The sequence below is a fragment of the Macrotis lagotis genome, chromosome 2 (genome assembly GCF_037893015.1).
Source record: "Macrotis lagotis isolate mMagLag1 chromosome 2, bilby.v1.9.chrom.fasta, whole genome shotgun sequence".
NCBI lineage: Eukaryota > Metazoa > Chordata > Mammalia > Peramelemorphia > Peramelidae > Macrotis > Macrotis lagotis.
The window spans coordinates 230,300,017-230,322,937 of NC_133659.1; the positions used below are offsets into that span (position 1 = coordinate 230,300,017).

At 37.8% G+C, this 22,921-nt stretch overlaps 1 protein-coding gene across 8 annotated transcripts in view; it reads right to left on the bottom strand.

Moving 5' to 3' along the window:
- Window positions 1-10,070: 10,070 nt before the first annotated feature.
- GAS7 (growth arrest specific 7) overlaps window positions 10,071-22,921 on the bottom strand; it is a 271,230-nt gene continuing 258,379 nt past the window's right edge. For all 8 annotated transcript variants that reach the window (XM_074225105.1, XM_074225106.1, XM_074225112.1 and 5 more), the window contains 5 exons: window positions 21,391-21,519; window positions 20,244-20,367; window positions 17,130-17,209; window positions 13,666-13,764; window positions 10,071-11,794 (listed from right to left, as the gene is read on the bottom strand). In XM_074225105.1, the coding sequence (XP_074081206.1) occupies window positions 11,681-11,794; window positions 13,666-13,764; window positions 17,130-17,209; window positions 20,244-20,367; window positions 21,391-21,519 (546 nt within the window). In that variant the 3' untranslated portion in view covers window positions 10,071-11,680. The remainder of the gene's footprint in view (window positions 11,795-13,665; window positions 13,765-17,129; window positions 17,210-20,243; window positions 20,368-21,390; window positions 21,520-22,921) is intronic.

The window sequence follows — 22,921 nt, forward strand, 5'->3', positions numbered from 1 at the left end:
ACATGCAATATCTACACATAAGGGACTGAAGGAGGAAGGATATGCCTGTTAATTGATTCTTTGGTGATCATGTTTGAGTCATAGACAAAATAAGCTATTTGGGATTTTGCCCATGTGCCCATCATAGGGGAAAATGTTTTCCATGGGACTTGCTTGCTAAATCATTATCTTACCAAAGTCCTATGGACCTTAATCAAATAGCTAATTGACCCCCTAGATTTGTGTAAACCACAGCCATTATTTACTTTTTAATTCTATTAAAGGCTTAGACCCTTAGAAGCGTGTGAGAAGTTGACTCACTAAGCTGGCTGTGCAGAGAGATGCGATAGATGGCCTAAAGACTTATACTACTACCCCCTACAGGAACCACATGACTTTGTATGACTGAACCTTAGGGTCCAAGAAGCTCTTTGTGATATTCTAAATCATAGCAATAGAAAATAGGAACTCTGCTGGCATATGCTGGGCAGGCCAATACACCTCTATCACTTTGACATCATTTAGACCCCAATAGGCACAACCAATTATCTTGTGGTCAAATGTCTAGGTCTAGCAATGGCAGAAGGGTTCACTGGTTCTACTTCCAGCCTAATTCCTGGAGGCATCACCCAGAGGGAGCAATCCTTGTAGAGATCCTATTACCTCCATGATTGCTACAGCTTACCTCTTCAGCAGCCACAGTTACTGAAGAGTCAAAAATAAACTTTTTTAACTCTAAAGTTTTTGGTAATGCTAAATTAACCCAAATCAGAAATAAATATGACTTCTTCAAAGGAGATGATACTAAAGAAGGTACATTGCCACCTACTTTGTGGTAGCATCCATTCCTTCTATCTTGGAGCTGAACCTTCCTATATGTGTTGTGTGCTACTATTAGCAGAGATCCTTGCACATAATAGCTATTCAGTGATTTTTTTTTGGGGGGGGGTTGATTTATTGATTTTCCTACTGGAAGAAGACACCATCTGGTGGCAACTATAGTCAATCACAGAAATAATTCTACCTCTACTTGTAAACTTTCAGTCATTCCAGGGTCATAGTTCTGTCTTAGGGACTCTGAATAGAAGTGAAGAAAAAATTTTTATTGCAGTTAAAAAGCAATCTAAGGGTCTTAGACTCAAAGGATTTAAAGTAGTAACCTGGTCCAACCTCCTCATTTTAAGAACTTTGGGATGCTACGGATACCAAATTAGGAAAGGATTTCAAAGTAGCATTTCATTGAGAGTAATATTCTTTCTAGCAGGAACAATTTTCTTTTTTTTTTGAATTATAAAGATTTTATTTATTTTGAGTTTTATAATTTTTCCCCTAATCTTACTTCCCTCCCCCCACCCCCCCACCCCACAGAAGGCAATTTGCCAGTCTTTACATTGTTTCCATGGTAGATATTGATTCAAATTGAATGTGATGAGAGAGAATTACATCCTTAAGGAAGAAACATTAAGTAGAAGAGATAGTAAGATCAGACAATAAGAAATCAGTTTTTTCCCCCTAAATTAAAGGTAATAGTTCTTGGTCTTTGTTCAAAACTCCACAGTTCTTTCTCTGGATACAGATGGTATTCTTCATTGCAGACAGCCCCAAATCATCCCTGATTATTGCACTGATGGAATGAGGGAGTCCATCAAGTTTAATCATCTCCCCCATGTTGCTGTTAGGAGGTACAATGTTTTTCTGTTTCTAGCAGGAACAATTTTCCTGGAATACTCAACTAATTTCCCCTTGCTCTGATCAATTCAGAGAAGAGATGCCTGAAAAGATAGAAAATGTTGATGGTATCATGGGTACAGTACTTACAGAGTTGGAAGATCCTGAATCTGCTATTTATTGTTGTATGAGCTTGAATAAGAAAGCACTGATAGAAAGAAGGTTGAATTTGAAGTCGAAGCATCTAGGTTCAAATCCTGGCTCTACCATTTACAGACTATTCCAAATTCAGAATTGGAAGAGATCTCAATACCCACCTAGTCTAATGTATTTTAGTTACTATTTTAGACATTTTATTTAAAACTCTCTGGTTCTCAGTTTTCTTCTTAAAATGAGGGGTTGAACTAGATGTCTAAGGTTCCTTCTATTTCTTGTACATGTTGATTCCTGGACTCTATCTTAGACTGTGAGAATTCTCTTTTTTGAGGCTCTCTCTCTCTCTCTCTCTCTCTCTCTCTCTCTCTCTCTCTCTCTCTCTCTCTGTCCCAGGGAAGAAAGACCTGATAATTGATGGGTTTTTCCTCTAGTTCCCAGAAGGATTCAAGGAGGTTGTGGTGTAGGTCTAAGTGACTATGTCTTTTTTCTTGTTAGTGGCACATCCCTTTTCAGACTTTGTCACTCCCATCCTCATCCCAGATCATTTCTTATACAAATGGAGGCAGAAAGTCAGAAGATCTGTGCCAAATCAGTCGAGGGTTGGTAGGGAATTCTGGGTTATAGCTGAGGATGAAGAATAAAGCTAAGACACTGGGAAAAGAAATCAAGGTCAAAGTAGAAAAAGAAGGACATATGTGAAGTTTGGGAAGGATCGGAGGACAGCCAGTAGACAACTTTCTGAGCACTCAGTCTTAACACACAAGAAAGAGAGAAAGGACCAAAGATAAGGCTTCTAAATTTGAAATCCATAATAATATAATGGCTCAGTCAGAATCTGTTGGTTCCTACTCTTTTGCTGTGATTGATATATATATATGAGATATGGTAGGAATATGTATACAGACAGCTGTGTTGATGCTGCTAGGAGTCATGACCTAGAAGTTTATTTGAAAACCTGCATAAACATCTTCTATCCAAGGGAAAGTTTATGTTCCTTAGGCAAACAAGTTGTTGAAAATGATGTATTATGAATGTGTTTGTTAAGTCTGTTCTTGGGCCATAAACTCTCCTCAAAACCCCAGGATCATTTTAACTTCTGAGATTACTCTGATCAGGAAATAACCACTTGAGTCTCCTGGCCTTCCCTCAGTAAAAATCCAAACCTCCCTGGCGTGATCCAGCTGCAGCCCACATCTGCCTCTAGACGATTATTTAAACATACTCCTTGAATAGAACTGCCTACTTTATCCCTTCCTTTCTCCATTTCTACCCTGGAATATGTGAAGATCAAAACACATAGGGCATGGTTGATCCTTTGCCACTCAAGTCTACTTATAAGAAAAGGAGCTGATTAATAAGGTTTCTTAGGTAAAGGACATGAGAAATCTAGAGAATGACACAGAAGACCTCTGGATGAACCTTCTCTACTTGAAAGGGTCACTTGTGCATTACAATTTTTTCCCCTAGGCCTATAGTTTCATTGATATGGAGAATTCCCCATGAGAAACTCCCTCTATCAGTACAGATGACTACTGCTCTGAAATTTATAGGCTTAGAAAATTTCTTGGGCTGTGGAGGAGTTAAGTGACTTGCCCAGGGCCACACCACAAGTTTGTGTGGTGGCAGGATTCGAATTTAGGTCTTCCTGTTCTTAAGGCTTGCTCTTGTTCATTGCACATTGTAGGCTTTTATTAAATTGAATTAATTGAAGAGCTAAGAACAATAGCAGGAGAGGAGATAGACAGGCCAGGAGACTTTAAAAATTTTTTAAAATTTATTTTTATTCATTTAAAAATTTTTTTTCCAATGCTATGGTAGTTTTTCAAGACCAGGAGACTTAAAGGAGAAAGTTGAGGAAGCTAGCAGAATGACCCACATGGCAGATGAGAGGAAAACTGATGATCATAAGGAGGGGAGGAACATTAAAAGAGAACAGTGGATGATGTAAGGGGATAATAGACAGAGTATGTGGCCATGAGGAATTCATGCTGAGAGTCATTGAGACCTGGGACAACAGGAATGTCCATACCAGAGTGCTCTGAACTCAGGAAGGAGCTCTGGCCCTTCTCTCTCTTTGTTCTCCTGCCTTTCATCCTTATCTTGTTGAATATTCTCAGGAAGGACCTTTTGTCCTTTTCCCTCTGCCTTTCATCCTCATATTGTTCAGCTGTCCCAGGAAGGAGTTCTGGTCCTTATCTCTCTACCTTTCATCTTTATCTTGTTGAAGATTCCACATTTTTCCAGGATACAGACCTTTTGTGGCATGCCCCTTATACTTCCACAGGCCTGGAGATGAGGGATGCTGATACAAGGGGACTAGGCTTATATATACCCTTATTTCAACTATGTGAGTCAGAGATGTAGCATATACCTGCAATAAACTCCTTGCTTATCTCTCACTGGCTGACTTTCATTATTGAACATGCGGGACATGTCCGGCGGAGCTCCCCGAAGAGTTGTGTGAATTAAACTGAGACCCGGCTGCCCAGAGTGGACAGCAACAGGATGATCTCTTGCATTGGTGGAACTAGGCAGATGGGCTGCCCGTCAAAACCCTTCATGAGATATATTGACGACAAAATGATTATCAAATGGAGAGACAGGATAAAGAACTCTAGAAAGAAGAACCCCACAACTGGAATATGTGTCTCTGTACAGTTTATTTTACATGGAATGATTCTAAGTATCTGAAGTGTATACACCAACTTGCAGAAAAATATAAAGAAATAGAGTTTAAGTCCGTGAAAAGGCTTTGTAATAATACAGAACAATTATATATAACAAATTCAGAATTAAAACCCTTTAAATATTTAATTCTTCGCTTTAATACACACTAATGCCATTATGGGAAGAAAAACAAGTTAAAATTCCAAAGACAGCAGAGTTGCAACAGTGTTACTTATAAATTATATTACATCAATTATATTTACCAATCTATGAAGCCAAAGAGGATGGAAAGATATAGAATGTGAAGTAAACACATTCATACCAGAATGAGTAATGCTGGCAGGAGACACAGCTTTTTAACTTTTAAAAATGTATAAAGTATTTAGCAAAAGTTACAGAAAACAGACCAAACAAGCAAGTTTATTTGTTAGAAAATTCCACTTTGATAGTGGAAGGCAGTATACTCATATCTCTAGATTGACTGCCTCCCATCCATCATTGATCCTGGGGGCAAGGAAGGTATAGAATCACTGGAAAAAAAAAGAGAAAGACTTGCACCCCGCGGACATTGCTTCCTGCCAGCAGTTGTAAATGCTCAATTTACTGATTTCCCCAGTGGTGACTTCAGCAGAATTTCCCCTCAGGATCTAAAAGACTGGGAGTGATGGTGGTCATGAGTTGGAGGGAAAGAGAACTACATGGAGTTCTACAGAGGGACCCCACAGATTATTCAATCTGAATTCATTTAATAGGCAAAACCACTATGCATTCTTGGCATCAATAGATACCACATATAGGGATGATGCCTATTTGTAAAAAAAAAAACAAACAAAAACTAAATTAAACTATGTAAGGTTTGAGGAGACTTATAGACAAGTAAGTTCTCTCCAAATGCTCCATTAAACTGGAATAGGTGAAATTACTTGCCCCAAGATAATATATTAAACTATCAGGAAAGAAGGACTCCAGACCTCCAGGGCAGGTCACCTTCTGCCAAGATATACTTAGGTGTTTCACTCCTCAATTACCAACCAATTTAGAAGCACTCATATTTCCCTGAATCCCTCATTTCACAATTTTGGTAATGATAGAAGGATTCCTTGAACCAAAAGTGTTCTGGGGAACAATTTAACACCCCCTATTAAATTACAGGCTAAGGAAGAGAGATAATAGGTTATCAAAATAATTCCCCAAGAAATAGCTCCTTTTAGAAGTTCTGAAAATATAGACTGTTCCCAAGCCCCCAAACTGTAAGAAGAATGCTTTGGTTCCATTATTTGAATTATTTACCCCCAAAAACATGTTGTGATTTGAATGAGGTGTTTCACACTATACATGTATAAGTAGAGGAAAGATACACTGACCTGGCAGAGGGCTTAATCCCTTGGACGTAACCAGAGGGTTTAATTTGTGGAAAGGGCCCCCAAGTTCCAATCCAGAATCCACTTGATTCCCTTGCCTAGAGTACTGTTCTTCCCGATTCTGAGAATACCAAATGTCTTTGGGCACGTTTCAGGTTGTCTTCCAGAACCCACTTTTCATTAATGTCTGAAAGTTCAATACAGATAGAGGACAGAATATTTGGGAAAAGAGGGTTATGCCAATGAAAAGGGAAGGATAGCTGCTGACAAATCTTGAAGTCTAGAGAATTGTCTACATGAATCATAGGTGTAGGAATGTGTGGCTGACTGCAAATGATTGTGAGTGGCCTGATTTCTCCACCTCTTCAGAGATTTAGTTCTGGAGATCATATGTTAGAGACATAGGTGGTAAAGATCTAAAGTAGATCCTTGGGTCCTGTTGAGGGGTCCACTCTATTTCTGATAGAACTATGAATTCATTATTCTGCCTCAACTTGAAGCCTAAGAAGACTATCATTTAAACTTTTCAGATTTCTAAGATAAAATGGATTTCCTTTTCTAAGAGTTAGATGGAAACATTGTGACGACTGTGTCAGGTCCACAATAGGATGAAGGATCCAAGACATGGTTTGACTGTGTGTAAAGTAACTTACACAAAACTAAAAAGGGTGCTGTAGGGAAATAGTCTGGTTAGGTTCAATTCTCTAGGACTTATAGAGATGCAGTGATGTACTCAAAGTCACTCAGTTGTTTCAAAGAAGTAGTTAGCCAGAATCCAGGTCTTTTGAGTTCAGTCCAATGCTTTTCCAACTAACCATGTTACTTCTGGTGTTCATTAAATATCCTTCAAGTGATAGTTATATGATGTGATGATAAAGAACTAAATGGTCAGGCATTATAGCATAGATAGCAAGATACAAGGTACTGGGGAAACATATGGGAAAAAACTCCATCTAGTTTGGGATAAACCATTGTTACAGGTTTTTTATTTTTTAAATTTTCTTTTATTATTTGGGATTTGAGTCATTCTTCCTGCAAATTTTCATTAACTGAACATCTATATAATATTAACCTCATCTTATTGAAACCTTTCCTATAGGATGTGATAATTTACCTACGAGTTTTAAGTATCACTTAAATAAGAAGTCAAAGGTAGAATCTCAACTGTCCCTTACTCCTTTGGGACATATAAATCCGCCTCCTCTTCAATTAGTCTATATGTGAATCCTTTAAATGTAGTTTAATCTGTAACCTGATTTAATATGTTTATTATTTGATGAAATTTGTTTCCTACAGGGATGCATGAGATCTATTTAGCTGTTCAATTTTTATGACATTAAAGAATTATGAAATTATAGATCTATCTTCTCTTTAATTTTTATGGTCTAAGAGGGATATGCAAGATTACAATCTGTAAGATAATTATTTTTCTGCCACTTTGACATACTTTTGCCTACTCTATAAGAAGTGATTGTTCAGATTTTTCTCTGAGGCCTGAATTATGTACAAACATTAATAATAATAATAATAATAACAATAATAATAATAAGGTTTTTGCCTCTACAGTTTCTGCATTGTGGTAAATAGATATTTGGCAACAATTACTCCCCAAAGAGGAGATATTTCTCCCATAACACTAGAGATGGAACTCCAAGAATATAACGTAGCTCTTTGGCCACTGAAGATGAAGTACATTTACGTCCAGTAAATATAAGCTAGAATTATCTATGAAAAAGAGTAGAAGATGTACCAAAAGTCAATCTCTAATGCAAATCATCCTTTTAAAGAAATTAGGTGGGGCATTTTCCTTCCTGGAGGGAGGTATATGGGAGAAGATTGACTGACAACAAGCATATTGACTACATATTTTGTAAATGATGATATAGCAAGTTGATATAATATATAGCTCTTAAAGCACTATAATGTGCAAATTAGTTATCATAGGTCCTATTTACATTATTAAAGTAAAGGCTACCCACTTGTCAGAAATAAAATAGTCTATCTTTCATTAAGACTCATTAGAGACCAGGGGAAAATGTAAATATTTAAATTTTATAGCTTGGACTTCCAAGATCCAATGAACTCAGGTTCAGACAATACTTTCACTTGCTGACACCACTAATTATACCACTAATTTTAAAAAAAAAGTAAACAAAATAAATTCTTGAATTTTACTAGTAATTGTTTATGTTTATTTCCCTTAGTTGCCAATGCTTGATTTTTAAGCCCTAACAAGTAAGTGGCTACTAGGGACAAGTGCCCAATAGATAAAACTAAGGGGATAAAGCATTAGTCAGTAGAGTCTTGTCATCACCCTTTTCTCCCTATCCCAACCTCATTTAATTACACTGTCAATTTATGTAGGGAATGTTGAAATCCTGATTATAAGTAATCAGGTAAAGAGAGTTATAAGGAGTAGCTTTTATCATCTGTGGATGTAGGGTGATAGAATAGGGTGAGTCTGCTTCTAAAAAAAATCAACTGGAGGGTTGCTATGGCAACAGGATAATCTACTTTGAATGCCAGTGGCTTTGTTGGGGATATATTGTTTTTTTTAAAACATGAAATGTATCAATATTCAGCATGTTCTATACAGAAGCTTTCAGAAAACTATTCTGAAGAAAGATGTCAGGTATTCAGTAAACACTTGAATTATTTAGTATGCAAGAGCTTATAAATTGCCCTCTAACAGTTCTATTGAGTTTGTGCTATTCATGTCCTGAACACTCAAGCACCTTTATCTGATTCTAATAGCCTAAGTTTCTTCTACTTATCCAGTTTCAAAACACTTCAGTATGATTTGTAGTGGTCTCTTTTCCAATGGTATGGATGGCAACCTGTTCATGCCTGTTTATGCCATGCCTCATTCAAGCAAAAAAAAAAAAAACACAACCCAACAAACCAAACCAAAAACTACTTTTAACAATTAACAAACAATAAGATCTCTAATTCCAAGAAACTTACCTTGCCCATCCTGGTTGAAGATATGCCTCTGAATGGTAATTCATAGCTTTTGGAGTAGTCACTAAAACTTGGATAATGAATTGGAGGCAGGGAGAATGAAGCTGTCATTTTGGGGAATGGATGTTCTATTAGTCTGAGCTTAATTGCCAAGATCTAAATTCACATTATTCTGCCATCACAAGCTTGTATGCCTTTTTTTAGGAAGCAGAGCCTGCTTGTGATGGCACAAATGACCAGTTATTACACTGCCAGTAGAAAATGGGAAGGAAGAAAAGATATACTGAGAGAGAGAAAATTTAGATTTCTTAAAGGCTAGAATGAAAGAGACTGAAAGAGATCTAACTCACTGGAATAACTGGGTCAATAATAGTACTACTTAATCTTTTTTTAAACACTCGAAAAACATGTAACATATATTTACTGAGCCAAAGGTGAGGCTTCATTTACTCAGTTCCCTTCAACCTGCTCCTCCTGTCTACTCAACTTCTATTTTTTAAAAGAAACTATATTATATAATATATCATATTAGCAATAATTGGATAATCTCAATCTAATCACTAATTCTCCATCTTCTTTATGGAACATCAGACCACAGTGATTTTGTTCATTCTGCCACCTTTCAAAATTGACTTCCACCCTAGGATCTTAATCAGAATGAAAGAAGCGACCTCCCCTTCTTGTTAGTACCTCAGCTATTTCTAAAACAAATGATAGGAGGAATGAGATGCTCCATATTCATTTAAGCTGTGTAGGAGAATTCATAGGACACAACTAATGAAATACTATGACAATCTGAAAGAAATAACCATCAAACTCTTACATTCCTGTCCTTGTCTAGGGTGAGTGGATACCATTAACACAGATGTAAATGTACAGTCATACAGTGGGGAGAGAAAATATTGGAAATTCTTAGATCATTTTACATCTACCACTGTAATCCTTAATATCTTTAATTTACAGAAAAGTAGCATCATAGAGCAGAAGATTTGCCTGGGCAAGTCCCCTGATCTCCCAATACCTCAGTTTCTCTATTTGTAAAATGAGGGGATTGGAAAATATAGAATATAGCTTCCAAGCTCTTTTGAGCTCTAGATCTTTTATCCTGTTGTAGGGTAGACTAGAAGTTACCAAAATTGCTTCCAGATGAAAAAAAGTCTATGAAGTCCATTGTATGAGTATTAAGATTTGGTGGGTGCTCCCCCAACCTGAAATTATCTTGCATACACACAGGCAAGATATAAGGGGGCTTTGAAGGGCTAATTTTCAGCTGAGAGAGAGAGAGAGAGAGAGAGAGAGAGAGAGAGAGAGAGAGAGAGAGAGAGAGAGTAAAAACAAGGGAAAAGACATCTAAGATACTGAAGTAACAACAGTGAAAACATTTCAATTAATCCCTGGCCTTTGGGTTTTGGTTTTGTTGGAAACTAGTTCACAGAAAGGAAGATCAAAAATGAATAATAGCTCAAAAGAGGAAAAACAAATTTTCTACAGTGCCAATTAAAGGAGAAGCAGCCAAAGAGAAAGGAAGAATCAGAATAGTTAGAATCATTACCAGAAAATCATAGAGCTATGTCCTCTAGTAAAGAAATTGGCAGGGTTTTGTCAGATTCCACAGATGAGAAACAGGTATTACCCATTGACAGAAAACTTTGAAGGATTTTGTTATCAAAGACTTGTCTTGGAAAACTATAACTAGTATCTAGTAAGATGGCTCAGGATGGCAAATGTGACCCAAGGGGCACTGAAAAGGGAAGGGAGCCAAATACAGGATTCATATCATCTCATCCTGGACCTCAATATCTAAAAATGCTCAATTACTTTGATGTAAGAAGAGGACAGAAACTATATAAGAACAGTAAACATGAATGATGGTATGAGGGAAAAGATGCAGATAATTCATAGCCTGCCCCTGAGAGCTGCTCCCAAACCACTAGAATGAGCAGATTGAGACACTGATAACCAAGGTCTTCCAAAAAAGACTGAATAATCTAAAAAGAAACCAAAAAATCCCCCCAAAACAAAAAAAAAAACTGGCTTGAACTGTTGCCTTGATATTTCCCAGAATAATACAGCATGAGGACATAGGTTCAAAGAATTGGGAAGCACTGTCCATGCAGAAAGAAAATAAAATAAAAGCATTTGTGGCAAATGGGAAGGGAAAAGAATACTAAAAATTGGGGCCAGTTTGCCTAATGAGGTAGTTCCACCATTATCACCAAAGGTTTTAAAATAAGAGCAGGGTGTATTTTGTGATAAGAGAAGTAAGTACTTCTTTCTAGGATTCCCTCTTAGGACCCAGTAGATGATGCTATGATGAACTGTTATAGAAGATGCCAAAGGGAAAGGATCCCAATATTATAAACAAAGGTCACAAATAACTTACATTGATATAGAAGGAATGTTGCAACAACGGGGGTACCTCCCTCTACCCCAGCCCACTTCATTTTGGAGAAAGGAATTGACAAACTTTCCTGGTCCTCAGACCCCAAGAAGAGGAGAAACTCTTAGGCGTGCTGAAGACTGAACTCTGTCCACCCCTCAAGAATCACAAGAATGTTATAGATCTAGGTCTTTAAGTATGTCACATGAGTATAAACATAGTATTGTCATATTCTAGAAAGTGAAGTCTTCAGTTTGGTCTCAGAACAACACAGGATGGGGAGTTGGGGGTTTTAGTGATGGTAATAAAGGCAAGGGTGTATGTACCTGTCTTCTGAGTCTGGGGTGGGGAATGGAGATCTCCAACTACCTTATCATATAGGACAATGGGTGGGATGGCAGCACAAATCCTTCTTGGCATGACAATGGCCTCAAAGAAAGAGCCCCTTCTCTTGGTGGGATCCCAAAACCCCAACAATAAACCCATTCAAAGAATGACCCATTCAGTCTTATATTTCCATATCCACAGGCCGGATATCTCCAGTTTTGTGTTCTTTCACCCACAGCTCTCTGTCTTTAGCTGGATCCACTTTCCGCAGGAGTTGATCCACAGGTTCTACTGTCTAAAGAAGACAGAGAGGAAAGGACAGTCAGGGATTAGGTGTGAGGAGAAGAGGGTAGAGATCTCTTCTCTGTTAGGACCCTAGTGTAGTAAAAAGAGCACCAGACTTGGAGCTGGAAGACCAGGATTCAAATATCAGGTCCCTAATGCATTTTGGCTGTGTGACTGAACAAATCACTTCCCTTCTCTGAATCTTTTTCCTCATTTATAAAATAGAAATTACATCCACATTCGTTGTTCAACCATTTTAAGTTGTATCATGACTCCATTTGCCATTTTCTTGACAAAGATACTGGAGTGGTTTGCCATTTCCTTCTCTAGGCCAGTTTATACATAAGGAAACTGAGGCAAACAAAGTCAAGTGACTCACCTAGAGTGAGCTAGCAAATAGCCAGTTTAGAGAAAAAGCTAGTCTCTGAGGCCAGTTTTGAACTCATGAAGCAGAGACTTCCTCAATCCAGTTCCAGTACTGTGCTACCTCCCTTCCCCTCAATACCTATACTCCTTATTTCTTAAAGTTGTTGGGGGGGGGGGAATGCTTTGTGAAACTTGTGCTAGGGACATGTAAGTTATTATTATCAATATTTATTGAAGTAGCTCCATCTCACAACTTTTGCTCCCTAATAAAAAGTTTTGAGACTTCAAGGGAAAGACTATTTTGAGGAATGGAAAGAAAACTTGAAAAGTAGTCAGAAGGACTAGCTGAGCCACTCCTGACTGGTTGAGTGATCTTCAGTAAGTCACTTTTCTTCTTTAGGTCTCAATTTTTCCTTGAAAAGAGGGGGTTGGACCGAGGTTCCTTCCTTCTTTTTTGATTCTATGAATATATAAATGGAGTTGTCAAGCTTTTAGGAAATGATGTTAAAAAAAGGTCATGTTTGGCTTTCATATAGCAGTAGGTCATGTTTCATATTTTTTCAGAGTTCTTACTTCATTGCCTCCTGCAAGGTCACATGTTTCTGGTATTGTAGGATGTGGTTCCACCCACCAATGTTAAATAATTCCTTTACCCTAAAATGTCTTTGGATTCAAGTAGCTGTTAATTTCTTCCTTGATGCTGAACCAAAAACTAATAGCTTCTGTCAACTGTAGCTATACACCTATTAGCACACTGATGCTCTATTCCATATATGTCCTAAGTCCATCAATGTCATAATTTCCTGGTGCTCAAATTTTTCAAGTTTCCCAATCCCACTGAAGATCAGAGGAATAGTAAAGGTTTGGGATTTGATTGTCCTTGCATAATTGAGGGATTTGTCTTTGCAGCCTATAGATATAGAGATTTTCTTTTTAATAAATGATAGGTGACTTGACTTACTAGCAGTACTGGATGGAGTATAGTGTTTTTTCAAAAGTGATGATATATACAACAGATTTGCTGCTGATCAGCATGAAAACCATGAAAAAAATTACCTCTTTTTGTTCTTCATTGGACTGTGGGAAAATATTTTATTTTCTGCAGATCATTATAGAAGTGGAAATGAATTCCAAGATCCCCATTATATGAGCTGAGAATGGTTTCTGGATGATTCTGCTTTCACTGAATTATGGATTTGTACTGGAAGGGATCTTTGAAATGATCTAGTTCTTCATTTCGCAAGTGAGGAAATTGAGACTCAGAGAGTTAAGTGACTTGTCTTAAGTCACTCAGGCAATAAGAAGTAAAGCTGGAATTCAAACTCTGGTTCCAAAATTAGTATTCTTTCCATTGTACCATGTGGTGTTCTACTTATTTCTCACATTAAGACAGATTTATTTGCTTAAAACTCAACTGGTCTACCTTTGTTTAGCTTTAGTAATTTGGCTCCCAATCCCTTGCTGGTATACTCCTCTATTTGCTAGGTCATAGATATCTAAAGGGAAGGAACTCACACTTTGGTTGAACATGTCTGTTTCATGCCGCAGCTGTGTATACTGGCACAGGTGTTGACGAATCATTTCTACCCGTTCCACCTCCAGTCTCTCGAGTTCCTGTAGGGAAAGAGAAGTTCTCTGGTATCTCTGAGCATTTTTTCCTTTGTACTTTAAAGTCATTTCAGTGGAGGATGGTCTCAGTATCAGCCTGAGAACACTAAGAATTTGAAGTTATTTACCAAATTCTTGAACCTAATTTCTACTGAGCTCTTAGATTCAAGAATTTTTGACAGATTCTGAACTCGGTCCTCTACCAATATTAACATGGCTGAGAAGGAACAAGAGTTCCTAGTCTCCTAATCCAATGACCCTGTTTTAGTCCTACTTTTTTCACAGTTTTAACCCTAAAGTTGATCAGTTCACTATTCTTTACTTCCTTGCCCCTTTGGATCATTCACACTATGCCAGCCTGCAATTCTGGATCTTTCCTGTCACCTTTATTTTCTACTTGAACAACCACTGCAGTTGATTGCCACTGGGGAAAACCATGATACTACATGGTCTAGATCCACCACAAATTCTTGTTATCTAAACTCATTTCTTCATGATAAAACTTGTATTTCTCTTAGGTCAACTGTCCAGGAGCTTACCCTATTAGTTGCTCATATTGATTCTCTTTCTTCCCAATTTCTCTGTAGTCATTGCCTTTTTTCCTTCTGCTATCAAGGAATCATGCTGAGGTGCAGTCCACCCAAAAAAATTCTCTACTTGACTATCACCTCAAATTGTTGTTTCATTGCCAAGCTCATGGAAAGAATCCCAACATTTGCGTTTTCTACATCCTCAGCACCTGCTTCTAAATATTTGCCAATATGTTTTGACCTTATCATCCTATTAAAACTGCTGTCTCTACAAAATACAATTTTGTGATGAGTTAAGAGATCTACCCCTAGTAGATCTGGTCTTTTCTTAGTCTTCATTCTCTTTGGTTTTTGGTTATAACTGACCACCCATCTTTCTGGATACTTCCTACTTCTTTGGTTTCCATGATATTGTTCTCTTTTCTTTGACTCCTTCAAAGACTCAGTGTGGGTGTTTTCTCTCTGTTTCTTTCTCTCCTCCCTCCCCCCAACCCCACCTTTTCCTGGGAGATGTCATAAACTACCACAAACAACCCTTGCATCTTTCCCCTTTCCTCTCCACTTATTACCATCACCTCAGTTCAAGTCCTTCCCATCTCTCACCCTACTTCTATTAAGCTAATTGATTTCCCTGCTTCCATTCTCTTTCCTCTCTAATCCACCTTCCATACTGCTATGAAAGCTAATCTTCCTAAAGCACAGGTCTGATCATGCTAAATAATCCTCATGACTCCACCTTGCAAACACTGAGCCTGGCATTTCAGATCCTGCACAATCTGACTTGCATAATATCTCCTTTCTATGTTTCACTCAAACTTTCCTACTAGCTCTTCCCTTAACTCTATGTCCCCCTCCAAGTATGTGCACAAACCTACACCTGGAAAGCACTTTTCTCCTCTACCTTCTAGAATCCTTTTTAGGCAAAGGAGCATAAGACTCAGAGCTGGAAGGATCTCAGATCACCTCTTCAATCTCCTCATTTTTTAGATGAAAAAACTAGGAAGGACTTGCCCAAGGGAAGGACTTCCAAAGGGAAGGGATGAATCCAAGTAAGTAGAAGATCTGAACCCAAATCCTCTGATTTTATAATCTTCAAGGTTAACTCAGATGCTACTTCTTCTATGAAGTCCTCCCTCAACAATTTATGTTTTCTCCCTCTTCAATTTCCCTTGTACATACTTAAATTGTGAACATGGTGTATATTCTCAGAAAAATATAAACAGGGCAGGCTCTATTTCACTTTTGTCTCTCCCTAGTATGATCCTAACACATGAGGTAAATATGTTTTCAAAATAAACTTAATTGAGGCAGAAGTCAGAAGCAACAATTTGTATTAGAGAATGTTGGATTGTGCAGTATCCCTAGGGGAGCCTGATTCTGGATAGCTCCTTTTTTTGGAAATGAAGGTGGGGGGGTGGGGTTTGTATGATCAGAATTCATTCTATTCAGTGCCCAACTAGGGCACTTCTAAAGTGATTAACTGGAAGGGTAGGGATGGGGGGGTGGTGAGCCTGGAAAGTAATTAGGAGATTAACTGGGGGAAAACTAGGCCATTATCCCAGGTGAAGGCCTCTAATCTCCTCTGCTTGGATGACACTTTGAGAGGGTAGGATAGTTAGGTTAATAATGGGCAATTTTACAAGGTGTGACTATGTGAGCTCAGCACCATAAAACATGATTTTTCAAAATAATATGATACTAAACCCACTCCATTGTGCCCATACTTGGAAAGGAGATACCTAAGTGCTGACTTCTGAACAGAAAGAAATCAGGGAAGCATGGAGATGGTGGTAGAGGGAACTGTTCCCCCAGGATAGTCAGATCTACTCCAAATAGTTTGAGTCCTTTTCAACAGGGTGGGAGTATTGTGTGTCATAGTGTATAGCAGTTAGTGTTGGAAATTCTCTGAGGCAACAATTGATCTTACATTTTCTTTTCTGTTCCTAAAAGACTCCTTTCCAATCTTGGTCTTGAGCTCTACCAGATTCATCCCTTTGTGCACCCCCTTGAGCATTACAAGAATATTGGCACATTAATATACTATCCCCGTATGGGTCTAAGGGCAGTCGCTTTATTCTTTTCCTTATTAAACAAGTTTTGCATTATGCCAAGACCTTAGAACTGCCAAGAGGCAGCATGGGAAGTTATCCTTACTGTCCTGAGTTCAGGTGGGATGTGTTCCCAGTCACTAGAGAAAAGAGGAAGTGAGGAAAGAATTCTTTAGGGAAAAAAAGGATGTATAATCATGGTATCAAGTGATTTTATTCAACTATTTTTTGGGAATCTAATTCTTTGGTGGGGGGGTTGTTTGGGTAGTTGAGGAGAATTACTTATTGTGTCAGAAGAAAACAAATTTCTCAATAAACAAAAATTTAAAAATAAGGACCTAGTGGAAAAAACACTGGATTTGAAGTCAGAAGATCTATTTCTCACTATCTTGTGACCTTGGGCAAGTTTCAATTTCTTATCTGAAAAAAAGGAAAGAGTTGATTAATTGATCATTAAGGCCCCCTTTCAGCTCTAAATTTTATGCTCATATGATAGGAAAAGATCCCTAGACATAAAAATTTATCTTACACAGATGGAAGGATTAGGTGATTCTATGGGAAAAAGAGAAATGACCTTATATGTAAATCCATAGCTCAGATTCTATTAGGGTAGATGAAAGTCTGGCTGGTAGGAGTTCATTCCTCCTGGCCTTCCTTCATCCCCCTTACTATTCTGCTAAGAATTCTCCTGAGCTCTTGTGGGATGGAGCCTGTAGCAAAGGTTGCTGCACCCTTTACTGAGGATGCCACCCATCTCCTGAAGGAAGTTTGGAGGACAGTCACAGATCCATACCAAGGTGGTTGTCACCATCTCTTCAAACCACTTAGATTGGGCCTGATTATAGAGATCCACACAGCGCATTAGATCATCTCCTGAAATCACAAAAGGAATAAAATTATTTTCACTCCATGGCCCTAGACACTGTTATTTTCCCCACCTCAAGGCTATCTTTTCTCTTCTTTCATGCACCTATAGACAGTGGGTGCTGACAAGGAACTATTGAGATCAATGATCCATCTTAGATGGTGGTACATAGCAATAGCCATTAAGGATCAAATTTACTATAGCCTTACATGAAACCATGGAATCCCTCATTAAATGTAACTAAGATGACAGTTTCAAATTGGCTTTGCTCTGTTTCCACTTAAAACAAAGGGGATGGGCTGGACCAGTATGCCTAGATCATTTTTCATTACTAGGAAGCTCAAGGAGTAGCTCTCATAAGGTGGGTTACAATAAGTCCCATTCACAATATACTGAAAAGAATACTAAATCTAGTGTTCAAAGATCTGGATTTGAATTCCGGCTCCACTATTTGCTACCTGTGTAAACTGTAGAAGTTATATTGTAACAGTTACATTGTAACTTCATAATGTAAAGTCATTTAATATAACTAAGCTTTATTTTCCTCATCTGTAAATTATGATGGTTTCCAGTTTAAAATCTGTTGATCCTATAATACTGTGGCTCCTCAAGTTTCTGGGTATTACAGAATGCTACCCTAAAGGGCATGAATTAGACCCTATTGGTAAAAAGGGAGAATGAAATTCATTAAAGATTCAGACCTCAGTTGACAACTCATTAAGGTAGGTATCATTAAATTGACAACTTGTGGCATAATAATTGGCAACTTGTAGCACATCGTTGCTATTGTCTAGGGTTAATGAACAGAAATTTTAGAGCTAGAGGGGACCTAGGAGATCAATTAGTCCAGCAGTCTCATTTTGCAGATCATAGATTTAGGTTTCTGTGATGCAGAGAATCATAGGCATAGGGGATATTGAAATTAATTGGAAACAAATTTTGTAAATCCTTTGTTTGCACTGTTAAAATCTCCACTCTTCCTCTATCACTCTATTAAAACACTCCATCTTGACCTCCAGTCTGACCTTGACCACTGTTCTCATTGGTAAAGCAAGAGAGATTATGCAGGTGCTGAAACAACATCTTGAGACCACACAGTCAGAGACCCTTGACCCCTCACCAAAAGGCAAATTCTCCAGTGCAGGACTTGGGCAACTCCCAAATCAGCACCTCTTCCCATGGCCACTGAGGGGGGAATTTAAGGAGATTATGGCCAGAGGCTCTGCCTCTTATTACTTTCTGCTTAATTACTTATTGCTTAATCCTGCAGCTGGATGTCAGGATTAATTATCAATCCTCATGGTTTTCTTTAACCTTTCTTTATCTTCTCTATCACGTTCTTTGTGTTGTAACTATTCCCAATAAATCTCTATTTTCTTTTTTTTACACCTGTATTCCTGGGTCAAGTAGTGATTCCTCACAGGAAAACACCAAACCACTGGATATCTTAGAGGTCATCTAGTTAGAGTTCATCTAGTTCAAGAAACTTTACGGGGTTGTGCCTTGACCAAAGATACAACACATTAGGGGGAAAAACTGGGATTTGCACCAAGATCTCGACTGCCAAACAGAGGTACCATTATGGCAATTGCTTTAAATTCCCATAAAAATGGTGTTAGTCTATCTATCCAAATGCCTGTTTCATTTCACCTTATTTTGGGGGTGAGTAGTTGGGGGAGGAGAGAATTAATTAGTTAAACTGAAGCCATTTAAAAGGTCAAATTAGTTGTTTTCTTTGAATTTTTATCCTTTCTACTAATATGGCACTGGTTTTGATTTTTTTTTTATTCTAACTACTAATAAAGGACTAACTGCATTCAGATAGGTAATTCTAAAATTACTCTGACAAGCAGTAGTTTCCTTCCTATTTTCATGTGGTCATTTTAGTTTAACAAACTGAGCCAGGGATAGAATTTATACAAGGTCACAGAGGTCAAATGAAAGAGTTGGGATGGAAATCTGGGTCTTTGGGTAAAAGATTCACTGTCCTTATCACACTTTTTTTTTGTCTTGTGGCATTTCATCCATTTTATCCCAATCCTTAATATTGTTGTATTTGAGAGTAATAAAACAAGATTTCCACCATACTTTTTATATACCATCTTTTCCACAAAGATAGTCCGGTTCTCTATCCTTGTGACTTTACGGAGGATTGAAGGGATTCTGTGCTACTGGGGATTAGCTAATTTTTATCACCGGGGGGCAGTAGAGACTTCATTTGAAGAACTAGAGAAAAATCAGGTTAAGGCTAACTGCAGCTTTTCCCAGTTGCATCTCAGGAATGGTAATAGGAGGAGTTAGTCAAAATCAAAGCCAAACCAATACTTGCTTAATTCAAGGCATCTACCTTGGGCCTCAGGATACACATATTCACATTTATTCAAATTTGTACTATTTGAAGTGATAATTATGTAAAATATGGTAATTGATTCCAGCTCAGTGGAAATGTGCCATGTGAATTCAAATAGGTGACCACTTCAAAGTGATACATTATTCATATTAATCAGAACCTAGCTATAGTTAGGTCAAGGAGGTGGTCTTTTTAGAAAGGCCATGAACAGCTCCAGGTGGGGAAGAAGATAGAGAGGGGGGAAAAAAATCTCCTTGGGTCCTATTCCCTAATCCAGATGGTAAATTTGCAAAAAATCCAGTCTTATCAAGGAAATATGAAGGTGTCTGTCCAAGATTCTCCTTTTTTTGGCTGCCTAATTTTTTAACAGCAATTTTCCTCATCCCAGAAGAACTCCTCAACTCCCTTTTATACCAGCAACACCAATCTGAAGATTGGAGGCAACCTTAAGCATCTGGTTTCCCTAGAGTAGGACTACAAGACAGGGGAGAGAAGGATTGTGTCTCCATTTTTCCTCCTTCCCGACCCTGTTTTCTCATTCCAATGTTCCACCATCTCAGGATCTCAACCCACTCACCACCAAGGCTGTTAAAAATTCTTCCAAACAGGTAAAGGAGAACAGGGGGAAAACAGAACTTTTTAACTTAAATGAGGGTATGATTCTTAGCCCACAGCAAGCCCTGGGAACTCACCAGCTTGTGTAGACTTCCTTCTGGCTTTCTTAATGTCCTCTTCAGTTTTGTTGCTAAGTTTGATTTCTAGTTGCTGGGTTTTCATCTCCAGGTCTTTCTGCCTCTCTGTTAGAGCCTTTCGTGCCTTAGAGCAAATAGAACAGATAGGAAAAACATAACTCCTAATAGATGTAAGAAAATCTCAAAAGATCACACAGTCAAGCCTTCTTTTCAGGCAGGTATGTTCTCCATTCTATAGATGAGGCAACAGAGACCCAGAGAGAAGGTAAGTGGATTTTTTTCAAGGACATAGAGTGACAAAATGGCAGAATAACAGAGAGAAACTACGTCCAGAAGACCAGTTAAAATTCTTTTTCCATTTCACTATTGCAAAAGTCTACCAGAACCTAGCTCTGGATGCACCTAACATTCCCTTCCACTTGGATTTGTGTGTCAAGAATCACACAATAGAGGGTTGTTGGCAGAATAAGGGAATCATGTCTTTAGGATTAAATGTTACTCTAGATTCTTGCTTTGTGGTCTTTCCCATCTACTCAGTTTGATGGAAATAATAATAGCTAACATCTATATAGTGCTTAATATATACCAGGTACTCTGCTAAGCTCTGTATAATTATCTCACAACAACCCTGGGAGTTGGTGTTATTATCAACTCCATTTTATAGATGAGGAAAATGAGTGAAATGACTTGCCCAGGGTTGTTCAGCTAGTAAGTGTGAGGTCAGATTTAAATTCACGTCTTCCTAACTCCAGATCTGGTACTCTCCCCACTGTGCCACCTAGCTGCCCTCAGAAAACATTTAAAAAATTATTTAGAAAAGAATTCTCTTTTTGATGGGAAAACTGAAAATTAGCCTGACAGAAATTAAACTTTTTACCTGTATCTTGTGCTCCATTCTACAATAAGTCCAAAGATTATACCATTAAGAAAAATTAAAAGAGACGATGAGAAGATGGTATCTTCTCTCCTGATCTTAGTTTTCTCACTTGTAAAATGAGGGCTTTATCTGCTCATACATTATTTCTGTGGTACTCAGGGAGCCTTGTCTACATGACTTCAACATAGGCACTTGTTCCTGGGCTTTTCCATCAACCTTTTATAATTTTTACCAAGTAGGTAACCCTCTCCCTGCTCTGGAACAGCCTACCTTCTCCACAGAAGCATATCGACTGGCCAGTTGTTTCCGCAGATCAGCAATATGATGGTCACATTTCTTCATGTCTTTCTTGAAATTTTCACGGAAGTTCATAAGGGGCTTTTCTACTTCACTGTGGAGCTAGTAGAAGGAAAACAATGAGAAGGGAAGAGACTCAGTGCTACAAGGGAACTGCTATTTACATTGATTAGAAGAAACCATAAGTAGAAATTGTTCTGGACTCTAATTCCAACGTGATAAAGTCCAGAGAGTACTGGAAATGATGCCTGGAGACCTAGGTTTGAATCTTAGCATTCATTACTTAATAGCCAAGAACTTAGAGACTAATGGCAAGATTCTTACCTTGCGTGAGTCTCGATTTTCTCATTTGTAAAATGGGGATAATATTTATAAACCTTTATTCCAAAGGTGGTAGTTAGGGACACAAATAATAAACCTTAATGTTTTATATGTCAGTTATTAGTATAACTATATTATTAGTTTAATTTAATAGTATTTGTTGAAATAGAAATACCAGAAGCCAAAGCTAAAATGAATACACCAACTACAGAACTCTCTTAAGAATTAGACCAAAGATACCTTGGAAATAGTTTTATATGTTAACAAATTAATAACATGATTAATCATAAAATGATTACCAATGAACAATAACACAAAAAATAATGAGTAGCTGCTTGATCTTAGGCAAGTCACTTCTGCAGTTATCAGTTTCTTCATCTATAAAATAAGAGGAAGAAGACTAGATGCTCACCTCACATGCTGGAATTCACATATTAGAAGTTTCCTTTGTTTCTGTGGCATTTCTGTGCCTCTCCCCTGAACCTCCACAAGGAAGGCACCCAGGTCAGCTAAGTTTCATTTCTCTCTAGGTTATACTTTTAGACATTCTCTATGCTGCTGTTCCTTCCCCCCTTAAATTCACCCCCCTTGACTTCCTTTAATGTGTTGTCTTCCATCATTAATATGTAAGCTCCTTGAGGACAAGGACTGTCTTACTACTTGTTCTAATATTCCCAGTGCTTAGTACATAGAAAGTACTTAATAACAGGTTTGTGGACTCTAGCATTCTATGATTCCTCTTTACTGTCAGATTTCCTCTTTTCCTTTTCTTCTCTCTACATTTCTCTTCTTCTTTTCTCTAGGAGTAGAGAGACTTGATCTGGTACATGTACTTAGTCATCTGAAATCTGCACATCTCTCTCAAATTAGATGTTTTTAAGTTGAGGATATTATTAATTCTATAGGTCCTGGAACAGGATTCACTAACAGAAGGTTACTGAAACAAGCAATAGGAACTCAAAATAAAATGAATGTAGCAACTTATAGTGCACTGCCTATTGAGAATTATTTCAAAGATACTTGGGAAGTTATTATACTCATGAACTCTGATCTAGAGGAGCTGATTTAAAGAAACAAGAATTGATAGTTTTTTTTAAAAAGTATGGCAAAAATATATACTCATCATCATAAAAAGGGAAAAAGACCACACATATAAAAATGTCTATAGAAACTCTTTTTGTTG